This window comes from Lethenteron reissneri, chromosome 27 (genome assembly GCF_015708825.2).
Source record: "Lethenteron reissneri isolate LAM-NWPU_2019-01 chromosome 27, ASM1570882v1, whole genome shotgun sequence".
Taxonomy (NCBI): domain Eukaryota; kingdom Metazoa; phylum Chordata; class Hyperoartia; order Petromyzontiformes; family Petromyzontidae; genus Lethenteron; species Lethenteron reissneri.
Genome location: NC_083805.1, coordinates 13,861,376 through 13,876,830, shown reverse-complemented (window position 1 = coordinate 13,876,830; position 15,455 = coordinate 13,861,376). Strand labels below are relative to the sequence as shown.

Genomic DNA, 15,455 nt, shown 5'->3' with positions numbered 1-15,455 from the left:
GCGTCGCCCAATCGCCCTAATGAAGAAACCGCCCCTGCCACCCCACCTGGCCAGGCCCATGGGCCCGACCCTCCCCATAGCCCGTGAGCCTAGCAGGTGACGCCGAGATCCAAGCCCGAGACCAGGCCTCACTCCCTGGGATCGATAAGTCAATTGTCAAGAGATGCATGAGAAAACCAGCGCCAACGCCCCCCTCCCACGCCCCAAAGAACAGAGCAGGTGCGATATTCACCGGATAATGACTCCTTGATGCTGACATGGTATATACTTTATTCACCCAAGACAGTGAAAGCGCTGAGTTACCTACATCTCAGCGAGCCAACATGAGATCCAATCGCCACAACAACCAAGTACATCCCAACATCGTCAAGGGCATTGTTCCGCACGCACATAAGCAGCATCCAAGGCAGGCAATACGCACAAAACTCCCCCGTGTAGCCTTTAACATACTTTTGGGGCAAGTGCTGTTAGCGAGCATCTATGAAGGCCAGCACGGCATACGAGGTGATGTGGCCAGTACCAAGCCTGACCGCCTTTGTCTCCCAAGTGGCAATATTTATACACCGCACCAGGTACTCATTTGAGGCAGAGTCGACCTAGGGGGAAAAAGCACAGGTTCAGCTAATCTGCCACTGGTGTTGGTGGCCATGAGCGGGAATCGAACTCGGGTCGATGGGTTCGTAGCGCAGCGCATTAACCACTACGCCACCACTCCCCACATATATACCACCACACACACACCCAGAGCTTACTCCTTTCACTACTGAGACAACTTCTGTTAAAGGGCACCTATTAAGGCCGAGTGCCTATTAGATGCTCGCTAACACATGGACACGCCCTGAAATAGACGTATGAATGTGAACGCATACACGCAGATACACATGTGCGCACGCTTGCAGGCACACACGTTACAACAAGCTCACGTTGATGCACGCACGTTTACACGCCACAGGTGCTCACCAATACCATGAACGTCTTGTAAAAACAGATGCTCAGGTTTGAAATGTCTTCTCTTTCAGTTTATCTCATTATATCGTTGTTCTACGAGTTTATTTTTAACAGCGTACGTGTAATAGTTTACTTTTTAAAAATATCACGTGCCATTTTTCATGCACGGTAATCGCCATGCGATTAACAATGGGTTTTAAAAACTCCCAGTTTCATTCGAGCTCTGGAAAGCCAAGTATTCCCACTCTCCCCGTTGCTTCTCATATCACCGCAACTGCACAGATTTCGGCGTCAAGATCCAATTCTTTCGCCACCATGATTCACCGAACCGTTCATGATTCAGGTTAAGATTCAGTTCAAGAGCCAATTTGTCTCATTAGTTCCATTAGCTTGGAGGAAACACGAGATAATTTACGCAAATTAGAAAGAATTGATTAGTGCGCGTGACCCTACCTTATATCAACAAATCATTGCATGCCTACCAGATAGATGTTTGTTTAGAGTTTGCAATGTAACAAAACTTTGAGAATTTAAGTTTTAAATAAAGGTATCTTTTTGGTTCTAATTTGATAGGTTTTATTCTGTAGAATTTTTCCTTCAATTAATTTAAATAATCCTGGTACCTAGACCACACTCAAGACACACGCACCTGCCTTTTAACAAGCACACGATGTTTGTGAACACACAGTACATGCGCTACACAGCCCTTGGCAAACGTAAAGTTTGAAAATGCACAGTACACACACACCATGTAAACGCACACACGGATGCACACACACAGATATACATGCCTTGTAAACAAACATCTTGCACACAATGTAAACACACACACACACCCCTTAACAAATGCAATGTAAAAAACACGCACCTTGTACATGAACGGATTAAATACACACCTTGACAAATACGTAACACTCAGACGCAGACGACATGCACAATCCTTGTACCCAGAAACAACAGACACAGATGCGCGCACACACACACCTTGTACACATGATATACACCCTCACAAGGTTCAGACACCAGGTGCACACACTGAAACCAAGAGCAGCACAACCCAGCTCACCAGCGCGTCCTCATAGGTCACTACAACCGGTTTAAAAAAATACTTAAAACATCATCGTGGTCATCTTCATCATCATAGTCATCACCAGTCACTACATCTTCAGTCCATTAACCCCAGTTCCTGAAAAACAAAATGAAAAAGGGAAAGGATCAGTGAATTTGTAAACGAGCATCACGCAGCTCAACATAGCCTCTTGTGAAACATTCATGCATCCGTGTCAGCTCTGGGTTCAGAGTTCAACGGCCAGATGTCACACGTGTTGAAAATGTTGATGTTGTATGACGAAGATGAACAGTAATGAAGGCAACTAAACACGCAGGTTTTTGCTGCCAATTTTACAATTTAGATTTGATTTTCAGGTAAGGCCACAATGATTTGGCCAAATTTCTGTCGTAAGATCTTCTGACATTGTCAAACAAATAAAATTGTCAGGTTCAAGCACTTCACTTGAAAAATTGTGGTTTCAGCTCTGTAAATTTGAAAAAGAAAATCAGCAATTATATACGACGTTTCACTTGAAACCGCACAAAGCATTTTCAGGACAAGATTCAGGGAGTCAGAATAAGTCTCCCACAGAAACACAAGCCAAAGATCATTCCTATAGCCTGAACAGACTGTTGGGGTAAGTGCTGTTAGCGAGCACCTATGAATGCTGGCATGGCACACGAGGGGGTGGGTGGCCAACACCATTCCTGACCGCCTTTGTCTTCCTAGTGGCGACATTTACACATCACACCAGGTACTAATTTCAGAGCGAGTTGACCAAGGGGAGGGTCCAGGACCGGTTCCGATAATCGTCAGATGTTGACCATAAGCAGGAATCAAACTTGGGTCACCAGATTCATAGCGCAGTGCGCTCACTGCTACACTACCGATCCCTAAACAACAAAAAACCACCGCTGCATGCGCTCTGCCGTAAATACACACAAACACGCGCTTCTATATAGCATCTGTCAGGCACCTGTGCGCTGAACTGTGGTAGCACGAATGCAGCGCGGTGCATCGTGGAGTTGTAGTAGCGCAGCTTCATAGCCACCACCTCCTCGTTCGTGAACTCCCGCAGCGGATTCCGGAAACATGTATCCTAGCAACCGCGCACCCATAGTGACAACATTACGCTTAGTGATGGGGCAGTGATAGAAACAGGGCACAGGGTGAGAGGGGTAAGGGACAGTGTTAGAGATTTCAATAGCGTTATAGAAAGGCGTCAGTGTTAAGAGATAGCAGAAAGTGTTGGAGATAAGGACAGACGTAGTATTATTGCTATAAATAGTCAGTGTTTGGACAAGATTAGAGTTAGAGTCATAGGCAGTATTAGGAGGTAAGGGACATTGTTGTAGATTGCAACAGCGTCAGTCTGGGGCCGTTACGAGATAGCATGAAGCTTGAAGAGATAAGGACAGTCACAGATGAGCATTGCAAAAAATTGGGTCACAATGTTAGGACAACACCAGTGTTATAAATATGGGCAGTGTTGGAGATTGAGGTAATGAGAGGCAGTACTAGGGTCAAAGATATGGCTATCATGGTAAAAAACAGGGCTCGTATCAGTGCCCAATAATGATAATAAGCATTACGAGCAATTGTGCTCACATCAAAGATAAGGATATCAGAGTAACAGACAGTAGTCAAGAGCCATTTCAGAACTAGTGTATTGGGGTCACAAATAGGAGTAGCATTAAATCCAGACCAATGTTATGGTAACAGTCTCATGGTAATACATGTACAGCCCTATTTCTCAATCCACTGCTGGATGAAGGCTTTCTCACGCCACGTGGATCATGGGGGTTATGTGACCATACTTCACCACGCTGGTCAGTGCAGGTTAGTGATGGTGATGGGGCATAAACATGGGTGCATAGCACAGAACTGATTTTGGCGTACCACCCTCTGCTGCCCACAAATTAACCTAGGTGATTGACCAGCAGTGCAGTAGCTCCGAGTTGCACGGTTCTACGCAATGCGGCGATAATAATAATGATAACAGTTCTCTTGTGTTTGAGATTGTGTACTGCGTATTATTTGGCTTGATGTCCGATGTTTTTCTGTACATGCTGGGAGCTTCTTGAATAAAGTAATGGAGCAACTCAAATTCTCCCTCGATTGTGCAAGGTTCCTGGCTGCTGCCAATGTCCGATGTAAACCAGGCAATGTTATTTATGAACAGCAGCTGGGAATTTTATATAATAGAGAATACGAGCTGCCCCAAATCGTTTCCCGAAGAAGCTCGCAGCACATGTAGTGAAACGTCAAACACCATGCAGCACAAAACGTAATACAATCCATAAATACGTGAGAGAGCTATGTAGCACAACCGCGAAAAACCTACACCGTGATAATAACATCAGTAATAACAGCCAGCGGATTGTGCACGTGTAAACTGACGAACCTTGTTCTTGGAGCAGAGCGTGAAACCGATCTGGCCGCACGGGTATGTGGGGATGGTGCAGTAGGCGTAGGCGACGGTGGGGAAGAGGGAGCGGCAGAACCCGGTCACTTTCTTGATCAGGGGCAGATGGATCCACTGGCACTCGCCTGCACACGAGCACACGCGCCCCCACCACCATGGTTAGCCTGCATAAACTAGGGTTGTTAAAAAAAACCTCTTGCTTAACCGATTACCGCTTCTTAAATACAGGGACCGGTAATCGTTTTAATAGAACGTTAATATGGATGACACCGAATGGCATTGCGGTTACCGGCTATGCAAAATAAAGATGCTAACTGACCCTCTCGCAAGTGGCAGGGGCACATGCCATTCGAGAGCAACTATCACTGCCAGGCCTGTATGCGTGGTGGGGTGGCGATGTGGCCTGCTCCACACACGCATGCTCCACTGTCCTTGTCTGCACTTTGCTTGTAGTGGCCCGTGATGAGGTCGCTCATCTGCATGTATGTATGTGAAACTTCTTTCGCACCGTGCATAGCCAGCCGTACTAATCGGAAGTGCGGCAGGTGGAGCGGTTGCGAGTGGTATATGGGAAGGGGCCACAGGAACACGTCGCCATGTGCCCTGCAGTCTGACCTTCGACCCTTAGCCCATGGTGTCTGCAGTGGTTTGGGATTGACCGATGGGGTCAGCCAGTCAGGGACAGACGTGATGGATGGCAGGGAGAGCAGCGAGATGCGTTTGCATTGATTTCACAGACGTGTGCATTTGGCGTATATGTCAAACCATATGCATTTGGTGTGTCAAAACATATGCTAAAAGCCAGCTGAAGGACATCACTCAATGTATACATGTACATATTGAGAATAACCCCCATGTGTCATCGTGAAAAGGAATGTGGATTACATGGAGAGTTGTGTACGAAGGATAACATACGCGAGCGATTTTCAGAGGGATTGTGCTGCACTGAATTTCTGCGCGTGCCAGCTAAAATTAAGAACGGTTGATCAGGCGGGCGCTGGACGTGTTAACCCAAATCAGTGCAACACTGTTGGGTGAAATGTTCAAGCATGTGACACACATCGTAGGATTGCAGAGAAAGGACTCCTAACATATCTAAAGCCAGAGGGGTGAGCCAACAGTCAGGGGGAGCTTCAACTACAGCTTTTACGGAAGCGGAGAATAAGGCTGCAAAGACCCTGAACAAACCGGGGGGGGGGGAATTGTCAATCATTGCCAACTTCATAAGTTCAACGGAGGTACAGCAGCAGCAATTCATCAAGCCTCACCTGAAGCGGTCATGCGCCTTTCAAACTTGGAGAATTTTTTTTACGTTGCTACTCACAGAGCTATACGTAAGAAGAGTATCTGGGCAAGTAAGCAGTGTCTGGCTAGGATTGGAGTGATGGGCCAGTGGAAGGCTCAGAGCTCAGGGGCAGGGCCAAAGAGCTCATGGTGGGAAAATCTATATTCAGTTGTGCAGTTGGTTACAAAAATTTTGACGATGGCCCAACGAATATGCAACTTTGGGGATTGTAGCCTTGGAGAGACAAAGCAAGCCCAAGGCAAGCCTCAGGGGGATGCAGTTATGGGGTTTAGGACAATTTACAACGTGCCAATTGTACTACTGTTCATTGTGGTAGCAAGTGTGAAGCCATATTGTGATGTCGTTATGCATGAATAAACTTCAGTAGTGATCTGAAAACCCGGGACAATAGATCATGAATGTCTCATTTTCTTACAACTTTAATTTTGTCTACCGCAATATTTAAAACGTAAATGTGTTTTTTGTGACAAGACCATGGGGTTGAGGGAAAGCCCCAGAACTCTGTACACACAAGACTGTATAATCTTGATTTGAAGCTTTCGTGACTGCAGGAATCCATACTCTTTGGTTCTTTTGGTAAAGTCACGTAGGTAGAAAAATAACGCCGTGATCTATTATTAGATCTATTATTTTTCTACCTACGTGACTTTACCGAAAGAACCAAAGAGTAAAGACTGTATAAACTATATTCCTGGTTCTCTTGGTAAAGTATAAAAATATAAAACATGTTTAATATTTTTATTATTTTATTATTTCCCTTCTACGTGACTTTACCGAAAGAACCAAGAATACGAATCCCTGCAGTCACGAAAGCTTTAAATCAAAACTGTATAAACTGTTCTGTTCCAGAACTCAAGACTGTATCCCCTAGTTAGTACATGCCGACCGCCTTGACCATGCAGGCAGGTGTGCGTAGGTCACACGGGGGATCTTTGCCTGTGTGTTGCATGTGTATGAACGCGTGTGTATGCGTGTGCGCGTATGCACCCTGCGTGCACAAGATGCCGCCCTCCTTTAGCGCCGTCTTCATCAGCTGGAAGTAGCTCTCCTGAAACAGTGACTCAGCTGGGCCTGAGTCAAAAGTGGGAAGGTGCACACAAAGAAACATTAAGATACACACACAAAGATCCCCCACATAGCCGTTAATAGACTGTTGGGGCACATGCTGTTAGTGAGCTCCTATGAAGGCTGGCAACAGCACACAAGGGGGTCCCCGGCTGCCTGTTTCCCCGATGCTGATGTTACACTCTGCGTGACGTACTCATTTGAAGAGGAATCGACTTAAGATAGGCCCAGGACCGGTTCTGATACTACTTGCTACTGTTAGCCATGGCCGGGAATCACACTCAGGCCGCTGGGTTAATAGTAGATTGCATGAATCACTGTGTTACACTCTCCATAGGTACGCACAAACTGACACACACACACACGGAAAATGCGGACACGCATACAACACAGACATGCACACACTTGCACCTCCTTCATATCCAATATCTTATCTCTAACTGCACTCCTATCTCCCATCATTATCACTCACCATTTGCATAAATGTCCTACTTTCTATCTGCCTGTGTCAGTGATGGGTCTGGTGATGTCAGCTGATGCGTCAATACCTGAGTTACCCCGTCGATAGCCTCAAGTTACTGCGTCGGCGCTTACAGTGCCACAAGCGACCATCAATTTCATTTTTGTATTGATGCATCTGCTGTCAGCGACTATCAGTGTTGGCAGGGGCATCAACGACCTTGTCAATGACTGTCAGTGACTGACTGTGCCAGTGCTATGGGTGGTGTTGGTGTGCGCGTGCATAGGCACCGATGGGGTCACTGGAGTCGGTGATAATGACGTCAAATGAGTCCTTGTTCTCCTTCATGAACTTGAAGCCATCGCCCACGTGTAGCGATAGCTTGGGGCTCGCAAAGCCCAAGCTCATACCCGGAAGGAAGCGCTTGCTCACTTCAATCACCTCCTGCACAAGCCCGGGCACGCACGTGCAACCACACACACACACACACAAGTACATGAATAAAGATCTGCTTATGCACATGGATATGCAATTGACACACACACACATCTGTGTGCTACTTGTGTCTACCTGGGTGGAGTGATAACGTCTCTAGATGGACTCATTTTGAAACAAATACCTGGTGCGATGTGTAATTACCACCACTGGGGAGATAAAGGCAGCTGGGCATGGTGCTGACCACCCATCCCCTCATGAGCCGTGTTGGCCTTCATATGTGGTCACTAACAGCAATTGCCGCAACAGTCCGTGTAGGTTATACGAGGGATCCAAGTCTTTGATTATACGCGTGTTTATGTGTGCGTACATCACCTCGTCAATCTCGCACTGCACCACAGACTCAACGGCCGGGTGTTTGATGACCTCACGCAGAACTCCGCCATCGCCTCCTCCGATGATCAGCACCTGTCACGTCGTGCAAGAGGCTGTGTCACAGAGGCTGCATGTCATAATAAGGGGCACCCACGCTTGCGAGATATTAACTACCTCGCCTGGTATACAGGAGGTCGTGGGTTCGATCTCGACCCTGGTACCTGTATATTTGGAGTTTGCATGTTTCTCCCATTGGTCGCGTGGATTTTTCTCCACGTCCTCCGGTTTTTCCCTCCACATTTAAAAACATGCGTATAGAGTGTTTGGCCGCTATACATTTTCACATAAGCCACTTCGTTGAGCTATAGTTTGTGGCCAGGTTACTTAAAAAAAATGGCTCTATATCTCAGTGGGCCTTACCTGGTAAAAGAAAAACATTATTGAGTTTAATTTTAGTTTAGAACAATCATAATGGCCATGTGAGAGAAATTAGATAGCACAGTTGAGATCCAGAATTCCCGTCTCTTGGTATGACGGAGACTAGGCTAGAAATTCAAAGGTGTGTATGTACATGTATTGCGGGTAGCGGTGGCATAGTGGTTATCGTACTGCACTACGAACACGGGGACCTGAGTTTGATTCCTAGCCTCAGATGATGTCAGTGGCAACAGATATATATACAGACTAGCTGTACTACCCGGCTTCGCCCGGGACTTGTATCCACCACGGCCGGCCGCCTTTGTCTCCCCAGTGGCGATGTTAATACGCTACAGCAGTTACTCGTTTGAGGCAGAGTCGACCTAGGGGAGGTTCAAATAATCGTCACCGGTGGTGGTCGTGAGCGTGAATGGAACTGGGTTCGCCGGGTTGGTAGCGCAGCGTAGCGTTAAGCACTACACCCACCGCTCCTCACACACCACACACGCACAGACACACACACAGACACACACACAGACACACGCAGACACACACAGACACACACAGACAGAGACACACACACACACAGACAGCACGCTAACCACTACACTACCGCTCCCCACACACCACACACGCACACACACAGACGCACACACAGACACAAAAAGACAAAGATCCCCCGTATAGCCTGAACAGACTGTAGGGGCAAGTGCTGTTAGCGAGCACCTATGAAGGCCGGAACGGTACACGAGGGGGTGGGTGGCCAGCACCACGCCCGACCGCCTTTGTCTCCCTAGTGGCGATGTTTACACACCGCACCAGGTACTCATTTAAGGCTGAGTCGACCTACACACACACAGACACACACACACAGACACAGGCAGCACGCTAAGCACTACACTACCGTTCCCCCTACACAACACACGCGCGCGCGTCCATAGGTACACATACACGCGCTTGCTGCAGACACACACGACTTTCAGGGTGCGTACGGCAGTAAACGACTGAAATAATAAAGCGGCAATGCTGCGCAAGGAACTCCTTAGACCTGCAACACATTTGTGTAATGCGAGCGTAAACACACAAACACATACAAACACATACACAATACACACACACATACATGCAGACACACAGACAGACACATAACACACATACATACACACACATACATACACAGAAACACATACACACACATACATAGACACACACATACATACACACAAACACATGCACACACGTACATACATACAGACACGCAGACATACACATAAAGACATAGAAAAAAACCCACATACATGCACACACACACAAACACATACACACACATACATACACACATACATACAGACACACAGACATACACATAAACACATACACACATATGTATGACCCGGCTTCGCCCGGGACTTGGATCCACGATGCCCGGCCGCCTTTGTCTCCCCAGTGACGATGTTCACACACGACAGCAGTTACGCGTTTGAGGCTGAGTGGACCTAGGGGAGGGCCAGGTCCGTTTCAAATAATCGTCAGCGGTGGTAGGGCGTGAGTTGGAATGGAACTGGGGTCGCTCAACCAGCTTAATGACTATTTGTACAAAGAACATATAAAGAATCGATTATAATAACCAGGCTACAGTCCACATTATAGACTGCCAGTACACGCAGTCAGCTTCATAAGCAGGCTAGAGTGTACATGATAGAGTGGCAGTACGCTCACCGAGCTTAATAAGCAGGCTACAGTCTACATGATAGACTGGCAGTACGCTGACCCAGCTTAATGACTATTTGTACAGTGAACATTAAAGTAATCGATTGTTGGCGCGTTGGGTTTAAAAGTAATATTAATTGCACACATTGTGGTGGGGGTGGAGTGAAGAGTAGGAAAAACTTTGATGAATTTACCTCAGAGTGGCGTGGTGGGTGTCGAGGCCTAGTAGCATGCAGAGCCTGCGGCCTCGCCTAAATTGCCCACCCGGCAGAGGCAGGGTACGGGTGGCGTGCCTTCCCCCCCCCCCTCAGCGCTCCAACAATACTGTGTAATGGCTATTATTTAATTATTTACGGAGCCTATGAAAGTGGCGAAGGCGTGGCTAGCCGTTGGCAGGGGCAACCGCCGTCCAATGAAACTGCAGCCCTTGGCGAAGGCGTGGCTAGCCGTTGCCAGGTCCAATGAAAGCGGCGAAGGCGTCGCTATCCGTTGCCAGGGGCAACCGCCGTCCAATTAAAGTGCGTATGGTCCGAAATCCACACACACACACAGAGACGGACAGACAGACATGCACGATTTTATATATATAGATTCTTGGAAAAGCCTCAAACGAATCAACATTTAAATTGTACCTGGTGCAGTGTGAAAACAGCTCTGGGGAGACAAAAGCTGCCAGGCATGGTAGTGGCCACATTAACCTCTTGTACTTTGCAACAGGCTTATTTAGGTGTGCACTAAAGGCTGTACAGGGAATATTTGTCTTTGTGTATGCATGTGCATCATGTGCTGGTATGTGAATGAGTATGACTGGAAGCATGACGCTCGCCACACAACCCGTATATAGTGTTAGCTTTTATAGGTGCTCACTAACAGCACTTGCCAGAGCAACTGAAAGGCTCTTTGGCGGATTTGTGTTTGGTTTGGCTGTGCACGCACGTACATGTGCGTGCGAGGGGAGCGGTGGTGTAGTGGTTAGCGCGCTACGAACCCAGCGACCCGAGTTCGAATCCCGCTCACGGACAACACCAGTGACGATTATCTGAACCGGTCCTGGGCCTCCCCTACGTCGACTCAGCCTCAAATGAATACTCGGTGCGGTGTGTAAACAATGCTACGGAGGAGACAAAGGCGGCTGGGCATGGTGTAGGCCACCCACGCCGTCGCGTACCGTGCCGGCCTTCGTAGGTGCTCGTGAACAGCACTTGCACCTGCAGTCTGTAAAGGCACCACGGGGGATGTGTTTCTGTGTGTACACGTACCCGCTTGGGATCAGGGTGCGAGTTGAGGGGCAGGAGAGCGATCATCTCTTGGTAGGCGAACTCATCGCGCTCCGTGCACTGGATGCAGCCGTCGAGAACCAGCACCGTCCCATACGACTTACTGAGGGCAACAACGCGAAATTGCTCCAGTCAACCGTCGCTACGCGAAGTCAACCGTCGCTACATTTTGTCGCCATAGGCAGTCACCCTCTTAACATCGGAGCACAGACAACCATCACTACACAATTATCCACCACTCCACCAGCTCCACCATCAACACGACAATTAACTATAATTGTGTTGCTGATCGCTGTCAGGTCAAACATAATCAGTGTTTCGCCAGAAAAGCCATACTCGCCTACGTCAACCAAAACATCTATTGTTTGTATATCAAACGTTTTAATTATACTGTATATATTTCATAAGTAAAATGTAACACGACCATCCTTAACACAAGTTGTCTGCTGCTTTTAAATGGTAAAGGAGGCACACACTCAATATTATGCATCCTGTTCTGGACAAATGTATAGCCTGGTATGCATCACAAGTATGTGGAATTTCCAAGACTGGCTTTAGGGCACCAAACATAGATTGGCACCTTCCCCCCAGCACCCCACCCCACACTAATTTGACGACTCCTATTATTGTCAACAATACACATTTTGAATGCACACACTTGGCATCGAGTCGTGTGCTTTTTTTTTTAAAACGTACTATTCGTAATGTAATGAACATCAGGCAAGCCTGGCAGTTGCGTAATGCATGTGCATTTTAAAGGCCCTGTGCAAAGCTGACAGTCCCACAGAACCGGTTGCTCACATTAATTATTAATAACACGACTGTGATTCAGATTCATTCCAGCAGTGAGTGAAGACTCGTATTGTGGCATTGACAACACAGAGGAACCAACCCCACCACTTAAGATTCATTCTGCGTATTCCGTCCATAGACTCCAGTTAGACACTGTCCAAGATCTCAAGTATCTATAGATCCTATTGTTAGAGAGATTACAGTATATCCAGACTAGTATTAGACACCATCTTAAGACCCCAGTGTCTGCGGACTAAGCGTTAGCATTTGCCTGTCATAGGAATATGGGATTTTAACTGCGCCATTGTGGCTACTTGGTGGGCAGCAGAGATCATTGATTGCAGCAATATCCAAAGTCTCTTATCTACAGACAATACTGTCAGAAACCGTCTGCAGACTCTTTCTCAAAACTCATGGTAGGGCAGCCTGTGATCCAGCACAGGCTAGAGTTGGTAGCTCGAGTAGATTCGTTAAACACCCAAACATGTTGGGCTGAGGTCGTCAGAATACGGCAAGCATTGCAACTGGGTTCATGAACTTACTGGTGCAGACCTTTGAGCGTTATTCCCTCGTGTTCGTGTTTTTTCTCCCGGAATCTACGGTTCCTCCACATGCTAAGCACTCATTAGCATACTCGGTCAAAATTACTTTAATTACCCGTGCTTTCGTGGGTAATTTACAGCAATTATCACTAATTATAGCAATACGATATATTGCGTTATCTCTGGTATTCTTCAAGGCAGTTCACATACTGTTATTTTTTTTACTCAAGTCTCACTGTAGCGTCACCGTTCCGTACATACTAAATTTAGTTCAGTCTACAGATTACATTACACCAGACACAGCGTATAGGATGCAGCTATAATATTAGTAGTTGTGCAATATTCCTCAAGGACCTGTACTCGTTATCTGCAGCAGAAACGCTTTTATTTTGCTTGCGGTGCTTTACACAGCACGGACCCTCCCCCCTTGTAAAATAAGCCGGGCAACTGGTTAAACGGGATCACCCGCGTAACAAATCAAAATAATTCGGAGATAAACTAAAACTTCTGTACAGCCAGTCCACACAGTGAGATATATTTAAAAAACAGGTTAAAGCAAGGCCGTAATTATATATATTAGGGGGCACACCCCCCCCCCCCCCCAATATTCAAATATGCTCAAAATGTCCCCCCCAATATATTGCTATAAAATAGATTTCTGGTTATATCATTGTGGTTATGGTTGTACTTTATTAAACCCTAATCTCTGCCATTACATACAATGAAACAAGAAAAGGTAAAAAACTAAAAAAACAGAGCAATGTAATACAATACACTATTAGACATTATTGTAAAGTCCATCCCATGTGTTAGTGAATTTTTTTATATTTTAGGCAGGAAATATAATAGTGTGTACACGCCCCGCGCAATGCGTCCCCACACACTCTGGCTCCTAGCCCGGCTTGGCACGAGTCTTGGTGGCGAGAGGGGAGTGGGGAAATGATGAAGACGACGCCGCCGCCACCACTGACAAACACGTGGCACGAGGCGGCATGATGCTGAATGGGGCGAGGGCGGGGAGGGAGTGCTTAGATGGGTCTAGGATTAGTTATATGCGTAACGTCGCCAAAATGTTTGATACTGCACCTTATATACTGTATATGGAAACAAGACGAGAGGAACTCCTACAGCTGTGTACGTTTGAAACGCAAATGGGTAACAAGGTATTTAATACAATTATACTGTTCCGCACTTAGTACAAATCGGTAGTGTGTCTACTTTCACGTGTGACACTTCTACAGTATAACAACGACATGTCGAGCTCTCAACCCAGCCGGCTCTCTCCTCCTCACCATGTTTAACTGAACTTTAATTTCCCTGCCACCTTTTAATTTCACGACCTTCACTGCCGTTCAACTCCGCCCGCCGATCACAACTCCACGTCACACACACGAGCTGAAGGTCCCGATCCACTCATTTGGTGCTGTTGTTACAGATTCACATTCATCACCACGATTCGGCAGTCTCTGTAGCTCGCTGTTGTAGTGCCACGCATCCTTTGCCACGTAACCCATCAACTCCCCCACCCCCATTATACTTGAGGTCATAACTTTACTAAAAAGCGGAGTACGTTTCACTCCATATGTACACGCCGTACCGGTTGTGGGGGGTTATTTGATCATACTTCACCGAGCTGGTCGTGCGCGGGCTAAAGGCGCAGGCATCGAATATACGGCAGCATAGCGGATACTTTACAACAATAGATTCTCTTGTTGCTGCTGCTGTTGCCCTTTGGCGTCCACAACGCAGGCAACAGCCGCACGGGCGCCTATGACAACCACCTGGCATGCGTGGCGTGCTCACTCGTCAAAGTGCTAACCCAGGCTAAATCCCCGCTGAGCTTGCGAGATCGGGAGCATTAGCGGGGTGGTTTTACGATGGGTCGAGTTAGTTCGGCAGGGCCGAGAGGAGAAAGTAACCGAGTTTGGGTGGGGGGGGGGGGTCGGTATCGCGCCCGGGCACAGCCGACCTCGGCCGGCGGGAAATCTATCCGAGCACCGGTGAGCCGCTAGGCCGCACCTCATTAAAGCGAAACCCCCGTCATAGCCGGGCACGCAACCCAGGGGCACGCACCTCCTGAAGACGAGGATGTCCTGGTACTTGGATCGTGCGCTGTGCAGGACCTCCTCGACCTGCAACGAGAGCGCCTGGCCCGGCCACAGGCTGCTCGTCTCCGTGAACCATCCGTCCCTGATCGAGTCCATCGCCGCCGCGGAGCCGCGAGGGGGCAGCAGCTTGCAACGTGATCGATTTATGGGTGGAGCTTAGTTCTCTTCCTGAAGAGGAAGATTCTTCCTGAAGAGGAAGATTCTTCTTCTTCAGGAAGAGTCTTCCATTTCAGGAAGAATCTTCCTGAAAAAAATTTCAAACAATAATTTTTTAGATTTTTATTATTTTATTGTTTCCCTTCTACGTGACTATACCGAAGGAACCAGCTTCCAGAAGACGTCTTTGTGTTTTTGCGTTACTCTAACTCTTCCTATTCTTTGTTCTTTCGTTGAAGTCACGTAGAAGGGAAACAGTAAAGTAATACAAATATCAAAAATAATTGTTTTATATTTTTATTATTCTTTACAATAAACAATCATTAAAATATAAGAATAAAAATATAAACAATTGTTTTATATTTTTATTCACCCGATTTACCCGATC

General features: G+C 47.1%; 1 protein-coding gene across 1 annotated transcript; it reads right to left on the bottom strand.

Annotated features, from left to right (window-relative positions):
• Positions 1 to 246: 246 nt before the first annotated feature.
• Positions 247 to 15,040, bottom strand: SRM (spermidine synthase). Its single transcript, XM_061561505.1, has 8 exons — positions 14,877 to 15,040; positions 11,452 to 11,572; positions 8,066 to 8,158; positions 7,546 to 7,699; positions 6,718 to 6,801; positions 4,404 to 4,549; positions 2,976 to 3,098; positions 247 to 2,134 (listed from the first exon to the last, which is right to left on the bottom strand). The coding sequence occupies exons 1-8, from the start codon at positions 15,005 to 15,007 to the stop codon at positions 2,114 to 2,116; spliced, it is 873 nt and encodes a 290-aa protein (XP_061417489.1). The 5' UTR covers positions 15,008 to 15,040; the 3' UTR covers positions 247 to 2,113.
• Positions 15,041 to 15,455: the final 415 nt, after the last annotated feature.

Excerpts from the sequence above, each read along its gene's own strand:
- SRM (XM_061561505.1), bottom strand. The coding sequence starts at position 15,007 with ATGGACTCGATCAGGGACGGATGGTTCACGGAGACGAGCAGCCTGTGG. Across the intron at positions 11,573-14,876 it reads GACATCCTCGTCTTCAGGAG|TAAGTCGTATGGGACGGTGC; the intron begins GTGCGTGCCCCT and ends TGTTGCCCTCAG. Across the intron at positions 6,802-7,545 it reads CGACTCCAGTGACCCCATCG|GCCCAGCTGAGTCACTGTTT; the intron begins GTGCCTATGCAC and ends CTTTTGACTCAG.